The 22,002-nt window shown below is 33.3% G+C and overlaps 1 protein-coding gene across 2 annotated transcripts; it reads right to left on the minus strand.

Moving 5' to 3' along the window:
* Positions 1-3,156: 3,156 nt before the first annotated feature.
* On the minus strand, positions 3,157-7,387 carry LOC105340320 (serine/threonine-protein kinase SBK1). Of its 2 annotated transcripts, none has more exons than XM_011446296.4 (2): positions 6,849-7,387; positions 3,157-4,481 (listed from the first exon to the last, which is right to left on the minus strand). In XM_011446296.4, exons 1-2 carry the CDS (start codon positions 6,857-6,859, stop codon positions 3,380-3,382), a joined length of 1,113 nt encoding a protein of 370 aa, XP_011444598.3. In that variant the 5' UTR covers positions 6,860-7,387; the 3' UTR covers positions 3,157-3,379. The 2 variants fall into 2 exon arrangements, with proteins under 2 accessions (XP_011444598.3, XP_011444600.2); XM_011446298.4 differs by lacking the exon at positions 6,849-7,387 and adding an exon at positions 6,122-6,482.
* Positions 7,388-22,002: the final 14,615 nt, after the last annotated feature.

Raw genomic sequence — 22,002 nt, forward strand, 5'->3', positions numbered from 1 at the left:
TAAAAATACTTTTAATTGGATTTTTCAAGAACTGAATCTACCAAAGTCTAAATGAGATATTGGGGAAAAAATTGATCGAAAATGAAAAAAAGAAAAGAAAGAAAACCCAATTATAACGGAATTTTCCCTCTTCAGTTGTAAGATCCGTCGTCACGGAATGAGATAACGTTTTTTGTGTCATTATTTCCCGTGTCACGTAACATATGATATTTGCAAATCTCCAAAGAATGCAACTATTTTGTCACACGTATCAAAAAGGATGTAGGCTGTAGAAAAATTAAGGAGCGTTTGGGAAGGACAGTTTTATCAATATATAGATAAATTTCAAGAAGGATTTGAATATTATACAAGCCTTTAAGATAAAACTGGTCATTAGCATAAGCTATTCATTGAAATTTACATGATACATCCTGTGTATATTCTTATTCACACTTCTGAAATTGACTATTGATTCATCATATCATTTAATTAACTTTGAATAAAGATAAAGATGATTACTTGGCCATGTTTTTGATAAGTCACTGTGCAACCTTTTGTTCGGAATGCATTGCATGGTTTAATTTTGAATGATAAAAGAAACGAACACAATTCATATTGTTGTTAGCGCATGCGACATATTTTTTGTGTCGCGTCCTGTATTGACAAAGTGACTCACGCAGTTTTACGGCATAACATAACAAGATGACGTCTTGTGAGCCCGGAAAATGAAGATTTTTAGCAAACTGGTTCATTGATTTCCAGCAATAGGAGATATCATGGAAGCAGAGAGAACGTGAAATCAGGGCGACAAGACGATGCTGTTCAAACAGTCCGTCAAGCATCTTAGCATCGCGTTCCTATTGATTTCCGTTCAATTATTGTCCTCCTCTACAAATTCACGGTAATTAACAATCCAATGGATATGCTATTTTAGTAGAGAGCGGGCGAAAATGTGATTTATCAGGATTTTCCATTATCAGATTATAGAGTAATGGCAGGGAGTTTAAACCCTTTAATTTTGTAACGTTTTTTGCACTCATACCCATTTTCAAACTGATAAAAAATTAATCAAAATTTTGATAATTTGACATTTTGCAATCCGGTTTTGATTAATATTGCAAACAGAATGAAAATAAAAGGCATATTATATTTTTTTTTCAAAATCTTCGGAGAAGGTCGACGATCTTGGTTTATAATGTGTACACATTAATCATCCTTGACGAGGGATGTTTTAGACTTAAGAGGATCCTGCAAACATATCGATGAGTATTTACATCTCTAGTTTGACGTCAGTCCTCTTGCATACAACCCCGTCAATTGTAAATCTAGAAAACTCTTCAAACAGCTGAGTGAAAAAAAATATCGATGTCAGTCATTATGCAACATCTTGACGTTTATGGCGAGGATAAATAAGCTGGTGCCAATTGTATATCTCTTTCGACTTGTTTTACTTTGCTAATTGATAATTTGTTAAAGTAGTGTTTGTGATTTTTTTCGCAGCAGAAAGCCTTGACACAATAACAAGAAACGCAAATGTTTCGACTGAATGCGAACATTCTTCATTTCAAGCAGGTGCTATAGAAGATGCACTTTCGGAAGTGCGCGGAATTTTGTTTTGAACATTCTTTTCAGCACTGTTTCTTTCTAATTAAAAACAGACAAAAATCGAATTTCCTTTAAGACCATAGAATTTTCGTGTTAACAGCATCCTGAAATTCTAGTAATTGAAAAAAAGTTGGGGTTGGATCTGATGACTATTTTTATTAAATCATCAATGTTAAACCCGCCTTCGATAATCTAAGTTAAGGAATTAAGGGGGTATATTCTTTAATGTCTTCTTGCATAATTCTTAGTTTTTCCGCCCCTGCTTTGAGTTATAGCAATAAATCTTATCTTTTTTGGTCCTATGTAGTAGAATAAGAATAGAGTTTCTTAATATGAGGGAGTAATCAATAGATAATACCTAGCTGAACCATTTTTCTGTATCAAGGATAATGGGCAATAACAGTATTCAGCGCAAATCACAATCTCAGCATAGATTGGAATTTCCCCAGGAATTACTCGTATTCCTTACAAAAGTGTGCCACTGAGAAATCTCTTTTAGTGTAAAGATAAGCCTACATTTATTTTTCTTTGAAATTGTCTTCCATTTTATTATCGCTATTCATTATTAGATTTACCCCCCCCCCCCCCCCCCCCAGCTAGGAAGATGCTTTTTTGTTTTCTTTTCTTCTCTCCCAAGATCTTGGAATGTCGGACAAGAAAGCTGTGGAGTGCCAATCAGATTTCCTACCCAGCACTTGTTCTGTTTACTTTTTTATGACAAGGGTGATATGCACAACAATGCTTGCACTTTGAGGTCACCGGCCTAGGCGCTGAGTTAATACCATGAATTCATTGATATTGTTGAAGTAAGATGTGGGAGGGGTGGATTGGGAATTAAGAAGGCTGCTGTTGAAAGAAATTAAAAGGAGGTGGGGGTTGGGCTAAGAACGTTGCTTTTGAAAGACCCGGTGGAAATGAAAGTAAAAGGGTGTCTTATATTAAGAAGGAGAATACAAATATCTAAATCATCTCCGTCTTCCTGTATACGTATAGGTATACGTATGTTGTGAACAAAATAATTTAAAAGAGCTCTAAAACACTGTCCCCAATTTCAGGACAAATCCATAACAATGCAATATTCCTTGCGTGATTCATGGGCAAAATATGAATTACAAGCTGTAAATAAGTAATACGATACGAAGCACAAGTACATATGTACTAAACTTTTCCTTTTCTGAGCGATTTTTTGTAATACTAGAGCTCTATCAGAAAATAATAATAACAGGTATTGATATAACGGCAATCTCATGTAGCAATTTCAAACAGCAGTACAAGGAAACCGTTAATTACAAGTCAAATTGTAAGGAGATACAAAAGATCAAAATATCTCCATAATGAAAAAGGTAAACATTATATCTGAATACTAGAACTAAATCATTTCTTGTGAGAGCGATTGATTTTAAAAACTTCTTTCCAATTTCAAACAAGCTGTATATCATATTTTCGTTTTAGTACAGATTTGTGGGGGTTTTTAATCAAGGAATTGCGACTTAGCGGAGACGAAATTATTATTATTGTTGATGAAATTAAAAACTCAATAATGGGTGCTACGTATAAAAGAACCAACAAGACTTAATATGTTGATGTTTTATTGGTATTTTGTAATCGGAGATCACATGTCAAGGGTTATTGCACATTGGGCGACTCAAAATAACAAGTCTTGTATAGCACCATTACGTGTATCTGAAAGCACAAAGGTATATCCAATGAAGAAAATGAACTATGTCGACTCTAGAACAAGCCACGTCATCTAGCAATGATAACAGTAACCAAAAAAAACGAAGACAAAGAAGCGTTATAAAGCCAACAACCACTCGGAAATTCGACGTTCTCTCAAGCGTTTGTCTATATGGGTTTCGATCCCGTGATTCTGAAGAATACTCGTGAGTTGGTCCATATGGTCACTGTCCGTTGAACACGACTCCTCTTCGGCGTCGCTTTCTTTCGTGGGTCGTGTCCACGTGTCATTTAGATATTTGTAGATTTCCTTGATGTCACAACGCCTTTCCACTTTCGGTTCCAACATTTTCCGGAAGATTCGCATCATCCGCGGTGTAAACTTCTTCCACTGGGACGGTGTTTTGGTCGTTTTTCTCCTTTGCCAGTTCACAAACTCCGTGTAATATACGTCCGATGTCTCCGCGTTCTCCCATGGAAAGTTTCCGGTCATCATACAAAACAATAACACAGCGAACGCCCACACATCTCCGCCTGTTGTCACCGTAATGTTCTCGTTCCGAAGGGCTTCGCAGATTTCGGGCGGGGTATAGGGAATGCTTCCATTAACTTTACGAATCAAGGTTCCTTCTTTTCGGGTCATGCCGAAGTCCATTAGTTTAACGCGGTGAAAACCTTGCTCAAACACAAGAATGTTTTCGGGCTTGACGTCTCTGTGAACGAGACTTTCACTGTGCATGAAGTCTAATGCAGATGCTACTTGTTTGACTATTTTCTTAACGTCGCTTTCTGAAAGACCAGTTTGAGGTTGAATCATATCAAACAAATCGCCGTAGATGGCGTATTCTTGGGCAAAGACGTATGCTGTTTTGGTCTCGAATGCCACATTGTATGTGTCCACTATGTTCATATGAGGTGACAGGAAGTAACTGAAATTAAACTCTCGTTGGAAATCTCGGATTTTCACGCTGCTTTTTGAGAGCACCTTCAGAGCGACGTTTGTTCCAGTTTCTTTGCATTTGGCCAGAACCACTTTACCATACGTTCCTTTTCCAAGTTCCTTGATAATGTCATAATGTTCTTTCAAGGACAAGTTCAACAGATTTTCCGATGTGCTACATCTCGGAGATTTCCGGACATTTATGAGGTTTTGCTGATCCTCTTCCGGAGATATCAGATTATTTTCCATCTTTCCGGTCTGCCCGCTCTCTTTCTTTTCACTGTTTGGAAAAACGAAAAAATAAGACATTTTAAAAATGTGGTTTTTCTTAACTAATTCCCTAAATAAGATAATGCACTTTTGAACGAAATATCGACGTTCAGATCAGCCCAATTGCTTCTCAAAGGAAAAAAAATTAATGCGCTTGAAACCTATTTTTAGAAATCTGAGTAATTTTTAAAATCCCATTGATCCCCAGATTTCTAGTGAACGATCATAGAATATCACCCCAGAGGAAAGAGACGATGTAGAATCCCAATACTGTTTGATTAGTTTACTTGATTTCACAGGTTTTTAGGCCCCTCGTCCATTATTACGGCAAAGCCTGATAATTCATAAATAAACGTACATCGCATTATACATGGAGATGAAATGTTTAGTCACACTTTAAACTCATTAAAATCACCATTGAAATGCGCGTAACATTGAGCCTAATTGTTGATTCACTGTTATAATATCGATATCATCCGTTAGATTTCTGTTTCTTGTATTGTTTACGTAAGTACTGGAATAATTTCCATATTGTTGTTCATATTGGTGATTTAAAGGGTCAGATGAAGATAACAGATACATATTCAGCTTCTGTATACGGTTCTCATCTATGTCCATTTCAGTTTTGTAATTTTGTAATTTTCCATACTTAATTATGTCATCTATAAATTTCAAATACTTATATTTTTCAATAATTCTTTATCTTTACTTTGAATTTTAAGATTTTAAAAAAAATTTACTAATCATGTTCTTTTTCAAAAATGTTAATATCATTAAACCATGTTAAAAGTCGGAAGAAGAAATATCAACTAACAATTCTTTTACTTTATTTACAATTCTGACTCAGTAGGGTATGATATTTATATACATTTTCATATGTGACCCAGAAAAGAACAAGGTTATCTTGTGACCTTTTGAACTGTATTTCTGGTGGATAACGATTCAGCGTATACTAAAATCTGGACATGTTTAAATTTAGGAAAAATAGAACAAGGCATCTGTTCATGCAAGAGATAGAGAATTCTACCAGCAGTTGAAAAAGCTTGATAAGATAGCGATATATAGCTTTCAGGTCTGAAACTAAACATAAAATGGCTTATTTCCACTTTGAAAACGGTGTATATATCTTCCTTGAAGGTTTGTAAACATTTTTTGGCACGGTGTGGGGATGTACGAATTCTGGGGTGTTTTATTTTTCCTCTGTAATCTGGTTACGATGCGAGATCTATCGAGCAACTGCAGGTATTTCAGCAATCTTTGCTCCCACTGAGCAATGCTCTGAAGATTATTTCTACAATTTACTAAAAATTGCAGGAGAATCTAAAAATAAAACTTGTTCTTTAACTTTAATTAAATGACTTTTTTTTCTCTCTCTCTCCCTTCCTTTGTTTTATACCCATCCCCTGTCAATTTTTAAAGAATCCAGCCCTGACAGAGATTTTTCTTTGATCAATATTTGAAAGAAAGCATCGGCTGCTATTCATAGGGAAAAATCAAATTAGCACCGACTAAAAACCACTCATCCAAGTCTTAGTCAACTCCAAAATAGGATTCAAAAGAGACTTTTAAAAGAGATTGACTAATTCGACTGACGTAAATAATGAAGCAAAAAGTAAAACATGAAAGCAGCACAATCTATTTTTTTCATACGTTACGTTGGCTGAACCCACGTTCTTTATGGTTTCTTTTTCCGGGACGATATGATCCTTTTTTCCTCTAATGACATCACAAAAACAAAAATGCACTCAATGGAATGTAATGATGAGAGATATGGAGCAATCCCTCTCTATTTCAATTCAAATAATCCATGTTTTAAGGATGATCGCATCACTACGAGGAGGAGGAAGCGTTGGGGGAAAACTATTTACAATACTAGCCTAGTTAAAGAAACCGTAGTATTTCTACGTCAGTACTCGGGCTCAGGTGTATATTGGCATTTCCTAAATTCCTGTCTGCAGATATCTGTATGTTTTGTAACGCATGTTATTTTGATATGGTGTAACCTAATGCAAGAGCAATTTGCACCGATTTCACCCAGCTACATGTTCTGGACATAACAAACATCGTATTTTGGATTTGGATTAAGGATATACCATGTTTGAGCACTCAAATGTATAATCTGATTAAACAGTTAAATACTAATTCAAAAATAAATTGGGTTAATCTTATTTTTCTTCACGTAAAATACGTACTTGCATGGCTCTTAGATCAAAACAAAGTTCGTTACTAAGATTATTTCATTAATTATCAACATTCAAAAATAAATTTTTTGGATCATACTTTATCATAATTTTGTACTGAATCAAAATTTATTTAAAAAATAAGATTTGTGTTTGCTGCAACTGAATAATAAATATTACTGTTAAAAAGACCTTACCTTTCTTTCATGCAAACAGTTGATGAGTTCCTCAATCCATTTCTAAGAAATCACAACGTGAAGTTTGTAACCGACGCTACAACTAGCTCTTTCAGTCAGTGTTCATCAGTAGTAAAACGAAGCGAAGCAGACGGTCGCGTGTACAAATTAATTCCCGCCAGAAAAGGAACCACGACGCAAGCGTGCGGATTGCAAGCTATCAGAAATCTAACTAGGAATCAGCAAGCAGTCGACATTTATACCAAGTCTTTTTAGTCAGGAGAAAATTAACAATTGGCTGATGTTGTGTGTATCACATACCAGAAGGCTTTTCCTTAACTGATCGTTTACTTTAAATAGGACTTTCAGCGATGACGTAGGATTACCCGTGCATGAACGTAAATAATCGGCATCGCTGTCTAATCCCAACTTTAAGCATGGAGAACCGATTTTGCAGGAAATAACCAGAGATATTTTCCATTCCGAGCGGACAGCGACAAGATTTTTGATTGATAGGCTAGAACAGCCTTGGAGGGCTTTTAGACCAATCTGTGGTAAATTCTACTGGACAGAAACTTTCCATTACCCAGCAATCAATGCAGGAGAATGGCCTTATTTAGAACATTTTATTTCCGGTCCAGCCGACGCATTTTTATGGGACCGATTTTATCTTGTAGCATAGACATCTTTAAATATCAATTATTGCCTTTTCTCTAGATCATGACAATGTAAATATGATAGCCAACAGGAATGGAACTACCTACTCTAAATAGGGAAACACCGCTAAATAAAGAACCGATTTGTCTGCATTTTACAATTGGAAAACCTGGTCATTCAGTTTAATGTTTTTATAAATCATTGCAGAATTTTATGACAATTGCCGGTGTCTCTAACATGTATGAAAGAAGAATTAATTGACTTACTAAGAACGTCAAATAAGAGGCAATGTATGTAAATGGAGTCTGACTGTATTTCTTAACACGAATCCGGTGGAATTTTGTCATATACTTAGTATTACGCCATCACGCTCCAATGTGCTTATTATTTTCTAAGGAGCAAAATTGGTAAATTTATGTTTCGTTTTTCATACTATAGATCAGGAGGCATTGAATATTGCTAATTTATATTTTTACCAAAAAAAACCCCCCAGCATTTTTAGCTTTATAAAAACTTTTATCAACAATAGGACCGGAATTGAAACCAAATACCAGTTTTAATCATTTCCATTTTTAAAATAAAGATGAAAAAAGTTATAAATTTATACTATTATCTGATCAATGCTTAAAAAAGGATGAGGAACCCTTTTTTAAAAATATACATAGTACTATACATGTACATCTTCGAGAAATGTCGATTATGGTGGAATTTTTTCCAGGATTAAAAAATCAGATTTTTACCACATTTGTTGTGTTTAAAACACAAAATTAATGAAATATGAGACATTTGGACACAAAAATGGTTCAAATCTTACCAAACAAACGTGTCAATGATATCGCTGTATAGAAGAACAAACTATGTAAAATTGGTGAGTCCCAAAATATCGCAACTGTTGAATCTGGAGCCAAGGACCCAGGAAGCTGGTAATGGTACATGTATATATGTATAAGAGACAATGACTAACATTGGCGGTACATGACAAGCTTTCTATAGAGGTGGCATATAGACTGTACATACATATATCACCGTACAGGGATGGGGTAATTGAAAAAAGTATTTGTAATTGAGTGTAATTAATTACATTTTTCAAAGTAATTGAAAGTAATTGGTAATTGAGTCTCTCTTCAATTACAAGTAATTGAATGTATTTAAATACATTCCAAAAATATTGCGTATTTTCAATTACTTTTCAATTACATCTCAATTACTTTTTTTCAAGTTTAAAATATAAAAAATGTGTCTTATAATGATAAATAGATTTTATACATGTTTGGCATGGACTTTTGTTTATACAATAATTAAATGTCCCATAATGTTTCATATGTTTATACAGCATGACACACTGCCCAGAGCAATAGGTAAAGATCTAATTTTGTGGAGGTGTGAACTCCTCCAATACCCAAGAACCCCAATTGATTTTAGACTCAACTTCAACTTCAACTTTCTTTATTGCGTAAGACATACATCTTATTGCATATGAAATTTTTATAAATAATATGTGCAGCACATTGCATGGATTTTCTAACAAATGGTAATAGCAATGAATATGTAATACAGTGATGATAACATTGGAGAATGTCAATTCAACACATCAATTTAATTACAATTGTTTTAAAAATAGGTATATTAGTCAACATGTAGTTTGAAGGCATGATGCAAGGGAATCAAAATATCTCATTCTTATGAATTATAGCAATTATTATTTATATACTGATATGCTGTACTGCCGAAAGTTGTACTTTCTGAATAAACATAGCGATAAATGATGCGTACGTCTAGGTACATTAGTAAAGACGTGGCTCCAACAAGGTTAGGGTCACTGAAAGGTTTTAGTGGCCAGCAACCTCTCGACTAGTACATATCGCTGCATATTCTATGAAGGTACATGTAAAACGTACTACAGCAAAACTCGAATAAAACGAACACGGATATAGCGAATTTACGGCTATAACGAATTATTATTCATGTCCCGGCAAATTTCTTATATAAACCTATAGAAAATTGATGTATATAACGAACACGGCTATAACGAATTTACGGCTATAACGAAGTAATTTTAAGACCCCCGCTGGCAAAATTTTAACGTATTTTATCATTTTTATAACGAATTTTTTCCATTTCAAATTTCATTGAAAAAACATGCAATTTTAAGATGCATATATAAAATACTCAAATTCAAATGGTATACGGAATTTTTTTAAAAATTGAAATGAAATGGTTATATTGACATTTTTGTAAATGACGGTAATACTAATTTTATAACTTACGATAGTTTAGAAAACTGTTAGCCGGAAAAACCCTTAATTATTTTATAACGAATTCGCTATAATATTTTTTACGAATTCGTTATAAACGTATAGCGAATTACGGCTATAACGAAGTTTTTTCTATGGTCCCTTGAAATTCGCTATAAACGAGTTTTGCTGTACACATATGCATTTTAGATTAAATTGTAAATATAATAATGAGACTGTACAAGATAATCAAAATTACGTTACCTAGGTTTGTACGTATTTAAACAGTTTTTAAAAATTTCTTCATTACATAAATAAATAAAATTCATTAAAAAGTTAATGACAGTTATATCCACAATTTTGGGAACGTTTAAGGAAATACGCGACGCGATGTGACGTCCTTTGCCTACTGACCGGGTGAATGTGACCGTTGTGGGTTAGTGTGTTACAACGGCGATAAAGCAACAAATACCATGAATACCAACCTAGAATCAAAGTCCAGAGTATATTGTTAATGTTCACTGTTATCTTTGCAATTTGCTTAGAATCTAAATTGCTGTAATAACGCGGCGAATATAAATGCCAACTCGCATCATGTCATTCTCCGCCGCGAAATGTAGTGCTACAAATAGCGCATTCGGAATCCAGTCCCGAGGTCTGGTAGTTCTTAATACATGCAATATCACTATAAACACATAATCAGTAACACCTTTGGTAAGATACAAAATGGCCGAATAATTTTTAAATAAACGTCACCTTTTTTTCCTTTCTAAATAAGTATTCGGTGCTTGCAACGGCCCTGTGGTCATAGCCAATGGTGGCTATATAAATGATGGATCGAATTGCAAAGCTAGAAAATTTTGATTGTTTTATTTCAAAATTTATCTCTGCAAATTCCAGGAGAAAAATTTGCCTGAGTAGCTGACAGTTTGAATGAATGCAAAGAATGGCATTCTGTATTAAATATTAAACAATTTAAGTCTATCAGTGCACAAAAAAACATTCAAAAAGGTAATATAACTTCTTCAATTGCGATGAATGAATTGTAGAGGCCTAGAGAATAAGATTCAATTACAGAAAAACTGGTTACAGTGGGTAATGTTCATTACAAAATTTGAGTCAATCTGCTGAACATCCTTAAATTATGCTTTAACTGTAACTTTCAGCAGCTGTAAACTTTTCAAGCAAATAACTGCTTCCATAGCTTCTCATAATCAGCTTGACTTTTATTTGATTTGAAAAAAACAACCAACTTCCACACGTCTTAACCAAGTTCTCCTTTTAGAAGGAATGATAATTTTTCATTTTGCATTTTTGTAATGCCGATACGAATATTTAATGTTGCACGTTAATCTTCAAAAATTGCATTGCACTTTATTTAATCAAAAGGAACAAATTCCTCAAAGGCCACACACAGGGTAAATGTTGAGATGTTTTAACAGGTAAGATTATCATATGTATAATAATTATCATTTTTTTTGTAATTTTTCCACACCAGTGTCCAAACAAACAAAAACCTGATATACACGAGTAGCAGAAACTTGACCTAAAGGACCGAATCTCTTTTATTATAAAAATGAAATAAAAAAATTACCGCCAATTTCCCGATATTGGTTTTCTAACTCTTTAATTTGATCATCGTTTTTCACAAAGAGTCTATCACCTCATGATAAACAGATAGTTAAGGTGATAGACCATTTTTTTTCTTTGTTTACAGCTTCCATCACGGTTGACGCACAACATTTGTCTAACGGCTCTATGTACGAGAAACAATTGACGAAACAGTCATTTTAATTTCAGATATTGCTAAATATTCATTACTTATGCATATTTTCAATTGTTTAAATACATTGTTCACATACCAAATAGCTTTGTATATTGCTTCATGATATGTATAAAAACTAAATTGCATTCATAAATGTAAAACCACGTCTTAACCTAATGTAAAACCACGACTTAACCTAATACATAAATGCATAACAGAGTATAAACAAACATTGATCATGCAAATACAAATTTGACAAAGCAAAATTTTCATATGCAAGTTGTTTCCAAATCAATATCTAAAAAAAATGAGATGCATGTTGCAAACAAATAAACAAAAAAGAAATGCTCTCACTCAAGTTTCCATGAAGCTATGAAATAAGTTGAACTCAAGATCACTTCATTTCTGGACAATTGTGCGTAGTTTCTGTGATTTATGTGCATAAGTCTTCCAAAGTGAACGTAAAATCATTTTTGTGGGTTTTTTGAACTGGACAAAACCAGTTTTTCGCAAATATTGTTCTGCGATGGAGACCAAAAATGACCAAAAATCACGAAACGCAATTTGCAGCCTTTGTTTTTTAAGTTGTCTTCTTTCCAATTTAAGCATTTTATCTTGTTCTTCTGGCTAGGTTGCAGGTTGGGTTTTTTTTCATTTGAAATGCAAAGTGGGTGGAAAGTTTAAACTTCCTTTACTACGCTCCTCTTATTTCCCAATCTTATATGCAGTTTTAAAAGGTTTTCTTACTTCTAATTGCAATGTCATTTTGTAAATTTTGAATTTACCGGGTGGCAGTAAATACAAAATTTACAACATGACAATTTACTGGGTGGCTGTAAATACAAAATTTACAACATGACAATTTGCCGGGTGGCAGTAAATACAAAATTTACAACATGACAACTGTCATGTTGTAAATTTTGTATTTACTGTACCCGGTAAATTTAAAATTTACAACTTACACCAATAAACCAGTTCATAAAGTGAATACATGTACGTATTTAAAAGTAAAACATGGATATTAAAAAAAAAACATAAATTGTTTTTTATTTATAAGGGCGGGGTGAATTTATCAGTTATTAAGATATCTTATATTTCACCTTACCATCATTTTTTGATTTGGCAGATAACACGTTGAAATCTCTTGAAAGAGGTTTCTGTGTTAAATCGCCCTTCAGACCACGTGTTCTGGTTTCTGTTATTAATTCAAATCATGATGCGAGTAAATGTATTTCATACTTGTTTCCGTGCTAGCGAGCAGCGAAATGTATGACTAATAAAAAACTTGTTTGATAAATGTTTGATGCTGAATTTATCTTCACTTTAATTCTACACCTGTTCAGCTTCTGATTTTTTATTTACTCGATTTTGCAATGCATTATCACTGAGTTTGTCAGTATTAAGACATTCAGATGGGTTTTTCTCTCTTCCTTTTCTCCCGAATCACCATATTTTTTTCTCTTTTAGCAGGTAAAAACATGGATGTTGTTTCAACACGTGTTTCTATCCATCCTGTGTGTATATCCGGGTGTCAGTTTGATAAATATACCGAATCTAAAACATCGGCAATTATTTCGAAAAGTTATCTGTTGTCTTTTCAACACAAATGCCTGTATCTTAAATCATTCAAAGGTATTTCTAAAAAAAAAAAGACAAAAAGAAGAGGTTTAAGTTTTAAAAATAACACGTGACTGAACTGTCAAAGAAAAAAATGTTGATCATGTATAACAGATGTTGATTGCCTTAAACACATGCACCTTCCAAACTTATTAGCATAACATCTTTAGACATTATGAAGTTGCGCATTAAATCTTATTGCGTAAAATAGGAAAGTACGAAAAAATTGCGAAAACGCGCTAATAATTACTTCAATCAAGTAGACGAACAACAAGTGGGCGTGGTTATTGTATGATATGTATATCATAATGATATATTTTTACCTCCGGACATAGAAGAGCATGGCGATACCACAGGCACCTGACGTTATATATTTTTCACATAAAAAATCTAATAATACACAAGGTACACATCGCCGCCATCTTGGATTTATTTCAAACTGTCACATCAGGTGGAAGTTTTGCTTAAAACTCATTGGTAAAATTATTTTGCGATCATCATCGTCTTCCGATCGGTCCTTCAACTCTGAAGCTTACAACCGATTCAACAAAAAACGCTGCATTACATCTGCACCATATCAAAATCATCCCTCAATCGGCATCTTCAGCCTTACATATGCAACGGCTGATACTAACTAAACTGTAATGACGAGGAGTCAAATCAATGATTAAACAGAATGGGATGATTTTCGCTGTGCCCTGGTGCCGTTCATGATGAATGGACTGAAATAAGTTAGAAAATGACTGCACGGAAAACCAAAAAAGCCCATGAAATGCACTTCCAATTCGCAAACTTCGGTTGCATCGGTTCTCTTATACTAGTGACACCATGACGGGTCCGGTGGTTAATCGTCCGTTGTGTACATTGTGTAAGGTTCGAGTTCCCACGCCAAAATCAACAAAAACTGATTTTTTAATACTTGTTCTGCTCTCAACCCATCCAAATAATCAACGGTACGGTCGGTCTCGTTTATTGTCCTATATTTATTTCTTAACTCTTTTTCTAACTTTTCTCTCAGTTGTATGTCTAAATGCTGTAGTTTTTCTTATCCCAACGATTAATTTTAAAATATTTTTGTAGTTTTAGTTTTCTGATAAAGTTGACAATAAAATTAAACAAGATAAACAAATTTCAGCCAACAAAAATTTTACTTTTAACAGAAAAAAATACGGTTTTCTGATGCATAAATATGCTTTAGTTTATGTTTATCTGGCATCTCAAAAAGTGTGATGACATGTATATTTTTTCTAACAATTGATAAAATTTAAGTCTATTAAGTTGAAATCAGTTCGGTTTTTCAACTTTCATCAGAGAATTTTACGAGTATGGAGTTACCTTAAACACAATTTACAAACAAGAATTTTAAAATGAAAAACAATTCTTTTGGATATGACATTATGAACTGCAATTGCTCTTATGTAGTGTTCACCATTGTGATCAAAGTATGCCAGCAAAGCAATTGAAATTCATAGCTTTTTTCATTGCTTGAATTCGTCACAACTTTTCCTTCGTCATGCATTGAACGTTATCTTGCTTGTGCAATATTAATATGATGGTTCTTAGCCTAAATTGACTTTTTAGGGTTCAAAAACCTTGACAGTTATATAACCGGAACCGATGGAAGAGGTAGGGTGGTCGATATTTTTTTCGTACAAGATTTTCATACTACCTGTTCAATAATTGATTTCATTCTACAATGCATATTGTTAAAACTGTTCTTGCAATACTGTGATTTTACCATGACCTCTCTCGATAGATATGACAAATTGCGATAATCCCTTTAATTCAGGTTTTTATTCAAAAATACAAGTATGAAATTTAAAATATACACCGTTATTGTTTTTATGTACAAGAAATTTAAATTCTCCTTATAATCAAATTAATCAGCAACAAACGTTTGGTGACTCGTTTGATATTTGTTCATTTCATCAAGAGGCGAAGACGTTTAGTGTGAGTTTTTTTCCATCGTCTTTATTCTAGTACAGTGTATTATCATTGCGGCAGTTTTTGGGAATTCGTGATTAAAGAGGATTTCAAAAGTCATATGCTTGATAAAAAAATTTTTTTTTAATCTTTTTGAATTCTCTTCGAGTTATTAAGCCAGATACAACAGCTTTCATCCTGTAAGGTGTAGTCAGTACCTTGGTCTCGTTTGCTACTAACGATCGTTCTGGAATCAGACAAATGGAATCATTTTCTTCCCAGAAAACCCAATTTTAATGTCACACGCTCTTTATCTTCGACCTTGAAGAAAAACCTCGTTATATATGAACGAAACCAATAAAAGCCGAAACATTCATCTTGAGTCTAACATGGTAGGCAAGGCCGTTTCTCGCAATGACTCGTCACTGCGTGCTCGCTTTTAAATTAAGCTGTCGTCTGAAACTTGACTCTTCCTGGTCTGCATAGAAGAAAGTAATTTTACGAATCGTCTTATTGCAGATCTTTCTGGGGGATCCTATTGCGTGGTTTTCTCAGTCTAGCCATTATTACTAGTGTTTTACAGTTGTGTATTCGTCGAAGACGGTATTACGCCATTAAATACGGTAATGAATACGGTTAAGATTCGTGTCTTCGAGCATGCAGTCCACAGTTTGGGAAATTTCGTGTTTTTGCTATTTTTCTCATGTTACTTTTAATGTTTTAATTGCATTATCTCTTATAAGACAGATTATGTAATCTCTCACAGACCTTTATGTCTGGATACTACATATAGAGTACATTTAGTTCAAAGCCAAAGTCAAGAGGCGACAATGGCAGACAATTTACCGCATGGTGATGAGCAAGATTTTGTCGAAAAGCATGATAGTTACAACTGTTCTCTGGAGTGTGCAACATACGGATCTCCGTGATCAGTTTAACTATTTTAATCCCTCTGTATGGGTTTGCCTTGCACGAAGTACCATATACATGTATAATGGTTAATAAGCTAAACGTTCCCATCAATTAGCATGTCTGTAGTTTCCTACTAGTCTCTATGTATTATTAATTTCGGAGCAGATTAAAGAAACCCACATCAAAGTCCGTTTATCATTTGTCTGCTACACCTGAAAACCTATTCAATATAAAACAAGCATGATATTTATTCTTTAAAGAGAAAAAACGTGCATTGATCAATTGCATCCGATTCAAAAAGAGAACAAAGGCAATTGGCCTAAAAGTACACCCTACCTCGCAATGGTGCCCATTCTAACGGTGTCTAATAAATTGCACGGATTTTATCCCCTTCCCCTTGGTTAATTTGCCATCGTAAACAGCATTTGTTTTTCTTTTTTCTTTTGTCATTCATACCGTTGAGGTTTTTTTTAATTTTTATTTTTATTCTAATAAGCAGACACATTTAGGCGTATACAAATCTCGTGGCTGCTCCTTACAGAATCCCTGGACCGTTTATGAAAGCATGTTTTAATGCAGTTAATCGGTGTATGAAAAGAATGCGAGTGAGTACATTTTTGGCATGTGTTTTAAAGTACAAATAATCACGACGTGTCTTGCCGAAAACAGAAGCACTTTTTTGTACTCTTTGATTAACGGAACATAAACGGGTTTCTCCTTTCCGTTGAAAAAAAAATACGATTCTGTAATTGTAAAAAAGTAATTGGCGCTATCTTATTTCCTAAGCCCCTGTTTTGATCTTTATAACTGTGAGGAGAAAAACAAAAGATGGAAAATATTGAACGAAAGTCAATATGTACATAACAAAGAACGAAAACGAAATTTTATATTCAATCTGGAAGTCTATTTTTGTGGTTGTTATTTTTGTTCATTATTTAAAAAAAAAGGAAGAAAAAAAAAGAAACTTGTATGTGGTCTTTAGTTTGAATGCACGTAACAGAATAGAAATAAATCATACATGAATTATAAATATTGAGGATAAATGAAATGAAATGAAATGAGATGGATTGATGTGGACAAGTAGCTGGATGAAATAAATGGATGAAAAGATTACTAGATGAATGAATAAAGAGACCAAATGGATGGATGGATGGATGGATGGATAGAAATAAGAAAAAGTTAAAGAGACGGACCAAGAAATGGACGGAAAACGTAATTATACTCATGTATGAACTTTTAGAAAGTTCAATATGTCTTTTCTTCTAGAGTACACTGAAGATGTACATGTACTTATTATCTTCAATGTTTGTTTTTTTCTGTAAAATAGCCATTTTATCTGGCAATAAACACGTGTTGCGCGGAAAGTAGTGATAACGGACGTAAAGTGAGGCGTGCAAACTGAACAGCACTCTGAAAAACTCACTCCAGTTTTCACAAGTTCTTAATCAAATAGGATTGGCACTTTTTAAAGCCTCCCGAGACCATTGATTGAGACTGGAAAAACTCGATAAACAATTGGCTTTTCTTTATGGGTGATTTATTCGCATCATCAGTTCATTTTCCCTGTTCCTTAGAATTTATAGCGTTGCTGGAAAGAGATTATTTCATTTCACGTGTTGATGACCTAATCGATTACAAGAATTTGCAATTTGCACGGAATACTTTTGAAAAGGTATCCTAGAGTTCAAGTGAATGTTAGATTTCTATTAACATTTTTGTTACTTTGATTTTGAGCAAAAATTAATCAAAAGATAAAACATTAATTTTTACAATTACAATCAATGGAAAAGAAATCCAGATATTGTCCATTAGATAAAACAACATATCATATGCCGTTTTCTGAGAAACTGTGCGTAATCTGGATATTTTTCAATTGTCAGACAAGAGAGAAAAAACGTCCAAAATAATAAAAAATAATTCTTAATATTTCAATGAAATATAGATTAAGACCATGATTATATTATATATATCCTACATGCAACGTGTTGAGCTATTATTCATGCTTAAATACACCTTATTTTATCCATCTAGCTATTGTTACTAAGCATCGCTATCATCACAAGGGTTCATAATGCATATATAGTTCAGGTTTAGAATGACGGACAGATTTGAACCCACGAACCTCAAAGAAGAATGAATGGTGTTTTCTATTTTACCAAAGAGCAAATGTTATCGTCACCTTATAATGGAAATACTACTACACATTATGTATCATACAATAATTTGATTTCGGAGTTATCGATCCTTGTAGAGCAGCGAAGTACCTTAATTATGAATAAATGGGAGTTTTAAATGCATTCCCTTCCAAAATGATGATGGATCATCCGTTCTATACCAAATTGGGTGATTTTTCCTTGTAAGAACTGGTACTATATAGGAAAAATGTATGCATGATCCTTGTAACACTTTTGTCATAAAAATGCTTTTCAAATCAATAGTCAATAGGGTTTCGTTAAAATAGATTTTTATTGTGTTCAAAAATAAAAAAAGGTCGATTGTCTGATTTATGATTTTGGTCAAGTATAGTTAAGTTCAGATAGAAAATCACTGTAGGCAACATCCGGTAACGGTTAGAGTGACCAATAGCCAACCCAAAGCCTGTTCAAGAAGAAGAACGCCTCGATTAACCCCCTTGATTTCAACCTGCGCTGCAAAACTGCTTTCCTAAACCATCAATGTAAATGTTGCAATGTGAGTTTATTTTCCCCTTTACCAAAGATCGTTCATCGGTGTTTACTAGCGCTGTGTCGGTTGGTATGAATTGATATTTAACATCTGTTGTTGCAAATGTTTTACGTAATCCGAATCAAAAGAAATACATATTTAACAGTGTAGTTATATGGCATGCTTTGACTTCACAAATCCACATGAGCATCAAAACATCAAACACATGTAAAAGTGTGATATGTGTGAAATTCAAACCCGAGATGTTAAACGTGCGTATGTGAGAAAATTTCCAAGTCAAATGCACCATACTGGACAAAATGGACTTGGTTTATAAGTTACATGTACTGGTACTGTACCAGTTATCGGCTAAACTGAGAGTTCGGGTTTATAGCACGCGACTATCCGAGATTTTTCAATTCAGTCGTCTGTTTCGAATAAACAAAAGTAAGTTTGCTTGAAAACTTTCTTAAATATGATTTAACCATGAGCTTGAACGATCATTGTTTACCGCTGATTTACATCTTTGCCCTTTCAGCAGTGGGGGAAGTGGCGTCATAAGTTAAAACTAGATTGTGGCATCTTTGTGATACGTTACCATATACCTTCTTTGATTTGACATAATATCAATACATATTACATGTACAAACAAACGGAATTTATTAAACTCTAAGAGATTCATAGCGCAGTTGAACGCCTGATTGCACAATATTGTGTATTGAAAAGTCAACGATCTTGTGTATTACCGTATGATAACAAACGAATAATTTTATGAGTTTTGTTAATGTATTATAATCCTTACTACCTTTAGTCTGACCCAAAAAAGGGCCATAATTCAAAGTACATTATGCACTCAGCAGAATATCAAATCAACATGTACAGGGATTTTACTATGTTATTATCGCAAAGCCGATAACTGATACAGTAAGTTGTAAAACATGGCAAATTCGGAACGTGCTAAAAAGCACAAAAACAATATGTTCTGAGATCTTAACAATAATATAATCTTTCAGATGGATAAACAAGGAAATCACCATTTAACGTTAAATGTAAAGTTTTATCAAAAAATATCTAGAAACAAGGAAATACGAAAAGAAAACGTTAAATTTTAGCCGATAACTGGTACAGTGTCAGTACCGCTCTATTAATATGTGCAGATTATATATGTTTGTGTGTTGGGAAAATATGGACTAAGCCTTTAGTATGAATATATAAAACTTCGTCTGAAAGTACGTCCATGTATATAAAGGAAAATGTTCAAAATTTAAACCTAAATTATAACAAATTGTCCTTTACTTAATTAATAGTAATGATAGTTTGTAGCTTTAAAACACTGGGTTAGATATGATTGCTAATTAGTTGACCACCCACACTATACCAGTCTCTTTAATGCGAAGCACAACAATTAAAGTAGTTAGGAGCATACCGTTGTTTGCCTTCTAGATGTTTACCAATTTCAAGAAAATTCTTTTTGCGTCTTCTGAGCATACAATGCAAAATATCTCCAAACAATTGACATGGATTTTAAATAATACAAAGAGGCAACGTTATGCAATCAACCTTGACATTTTTTTCATTACAAAACCATCAAAGTTAACATCTTTGGGCTTTTAAATCTTAGTAGAACAATGATTCAAACATTTGTCTGATATTAAAACTTCATATTTTGTTTATCCTGGCAGGTTTGGATGCTTCTCTTTACTAAAGTGTTTACCTTCGTGAGTCTGTGTGGTGTTGGTTAAAATTGGCACGAATTTCAAGTAGCTGCAGGTTTTGGAGGTGAACTTTGTATTTACTATAGAATCACATTGCCCGACGCATGCCAAGAAATTGGTAGAAATCTGACATTACCATTCTATAATTGTTCCAATGATGTTAAATATGTTGTCTGTTTTGTTACAGCAAGAACTTTCGTATGAAATGAAAAAGTAATTTCAATTTATATAATTTTACAATAAAGTATGTGTTCAGACACACGTGTGTGTTGATGGGTTTTTATTTTTTATCAAAGTTGAATTGTTGCTGTGAAATTTGTGGGGTTTTTTTAAAATTCTATTTAAAGGGTTGTTATAGACATATATATGTATCTAGTTAGTTAAACTAGATAATGATCATAAAAAATTGTCATGCAGAGTTGTGGTATTTTGTTTTATTATTCAGTCCGTAAAGATACATGTATGCACCAGACCATTTAGCATGTTACATGTACGTGTCGCTCGTTTCTTAAATTCATACAATGAGAGCGCCAATTTAACCGATTAACAAATGCTCAGGAATTTAATTTTAACAATGTTTATTGAAATTCAAATGGATTTAGTAACAAGCTTTAATACCCTCTCCAAAATACAAAGTCAAGCAGTGGTGTTGTAAAATATTTCTACAGAATATAGTATTGCTAGTTTACAGAATATTTTTGATAATTTGTGTACATTTAAGACAAGGGAAAAAAATGGAACATTAAATGGTTATCTTAACTTTTACCATAAATAAATTGTAAAATGTATTTTTTAAATACGCATTCACATCTACATTTACAAACCCACCACCTTCATTCATACTCGCAGACATGCAAACAAACGAATGAAGTTTTCATGATCCAGTCCATTTGATAAGAACAGTTAAATTAAAAAGAGCACTAATAAATAAGTAAGTATACAATTTAATTATGTTTAAGCGGTGTAAAATTGGAGAGTCAAATGCGCTTAGAAGCTCTAATACACCTGTAAATATATGAAATTTGTTTATACAATTGAATTATTAGGAACTATAACATAGTATTTAAAGCTATTATTAATAAGTACAGTAATGTCATTAAGTTTATTAATATGTTTATCTACTTGCATATTGAGTGAATCTTGAGAAAAAATGTACATTTTCGTCAGATTCAGATCCACAGTATGGACATCCAATAAAGCTCAGTTTATACAGTTATGTATATCGTAAATTAAAAAATTCATATTACACTTTATTCCGTTCAAGCTATAGAATGTTGAATTGATTGTCAAGAGTACAGTAATGTAAATATTTTCAGGTAACATACCACTAACCAGTTTTTTTAAAAATAAGCATCCAAGCTGAACTGTCCTTGGTTAGCGAATATGTTAATATCACTTTTATTTACTTTTTCCCACGAAAATAAAAAGAATTGGTCTTCATAAAAACCCTAAAGTTACTCATCATGCTTACAGGGCCTGGAATATTTTGAAAGATTTTGAGGCGCAGTTTAAAAAATATCATTTTCTATTTATACATATTTTACACAAACTTATACTTTTTTTTATTGCAAACGACGAATGTATTTACCTGAAACTTTAAAATGTAATTAGTGGTCGTGAAAAACAACTTTTAAAAAATGGTTGACCTATATTCTCTCTTTCACCTAATGTACATGTAGAAAATAAAA

The sequence above is a fragment of the Magallana gigas genome, chromosome 7 (genome assembly GCF_963853765.1).
Source record: "Magallana gigas chromosome 7, xbMagGiga1.1, whole genome shotgun sequence".
Taxonomy (NCBI): domain Eukaryota; kingdom Metazoa; phylum Mollusca; class Bivalvia; order Ostreida; family Ostreidae; genus Magallana; species Magallana gigas.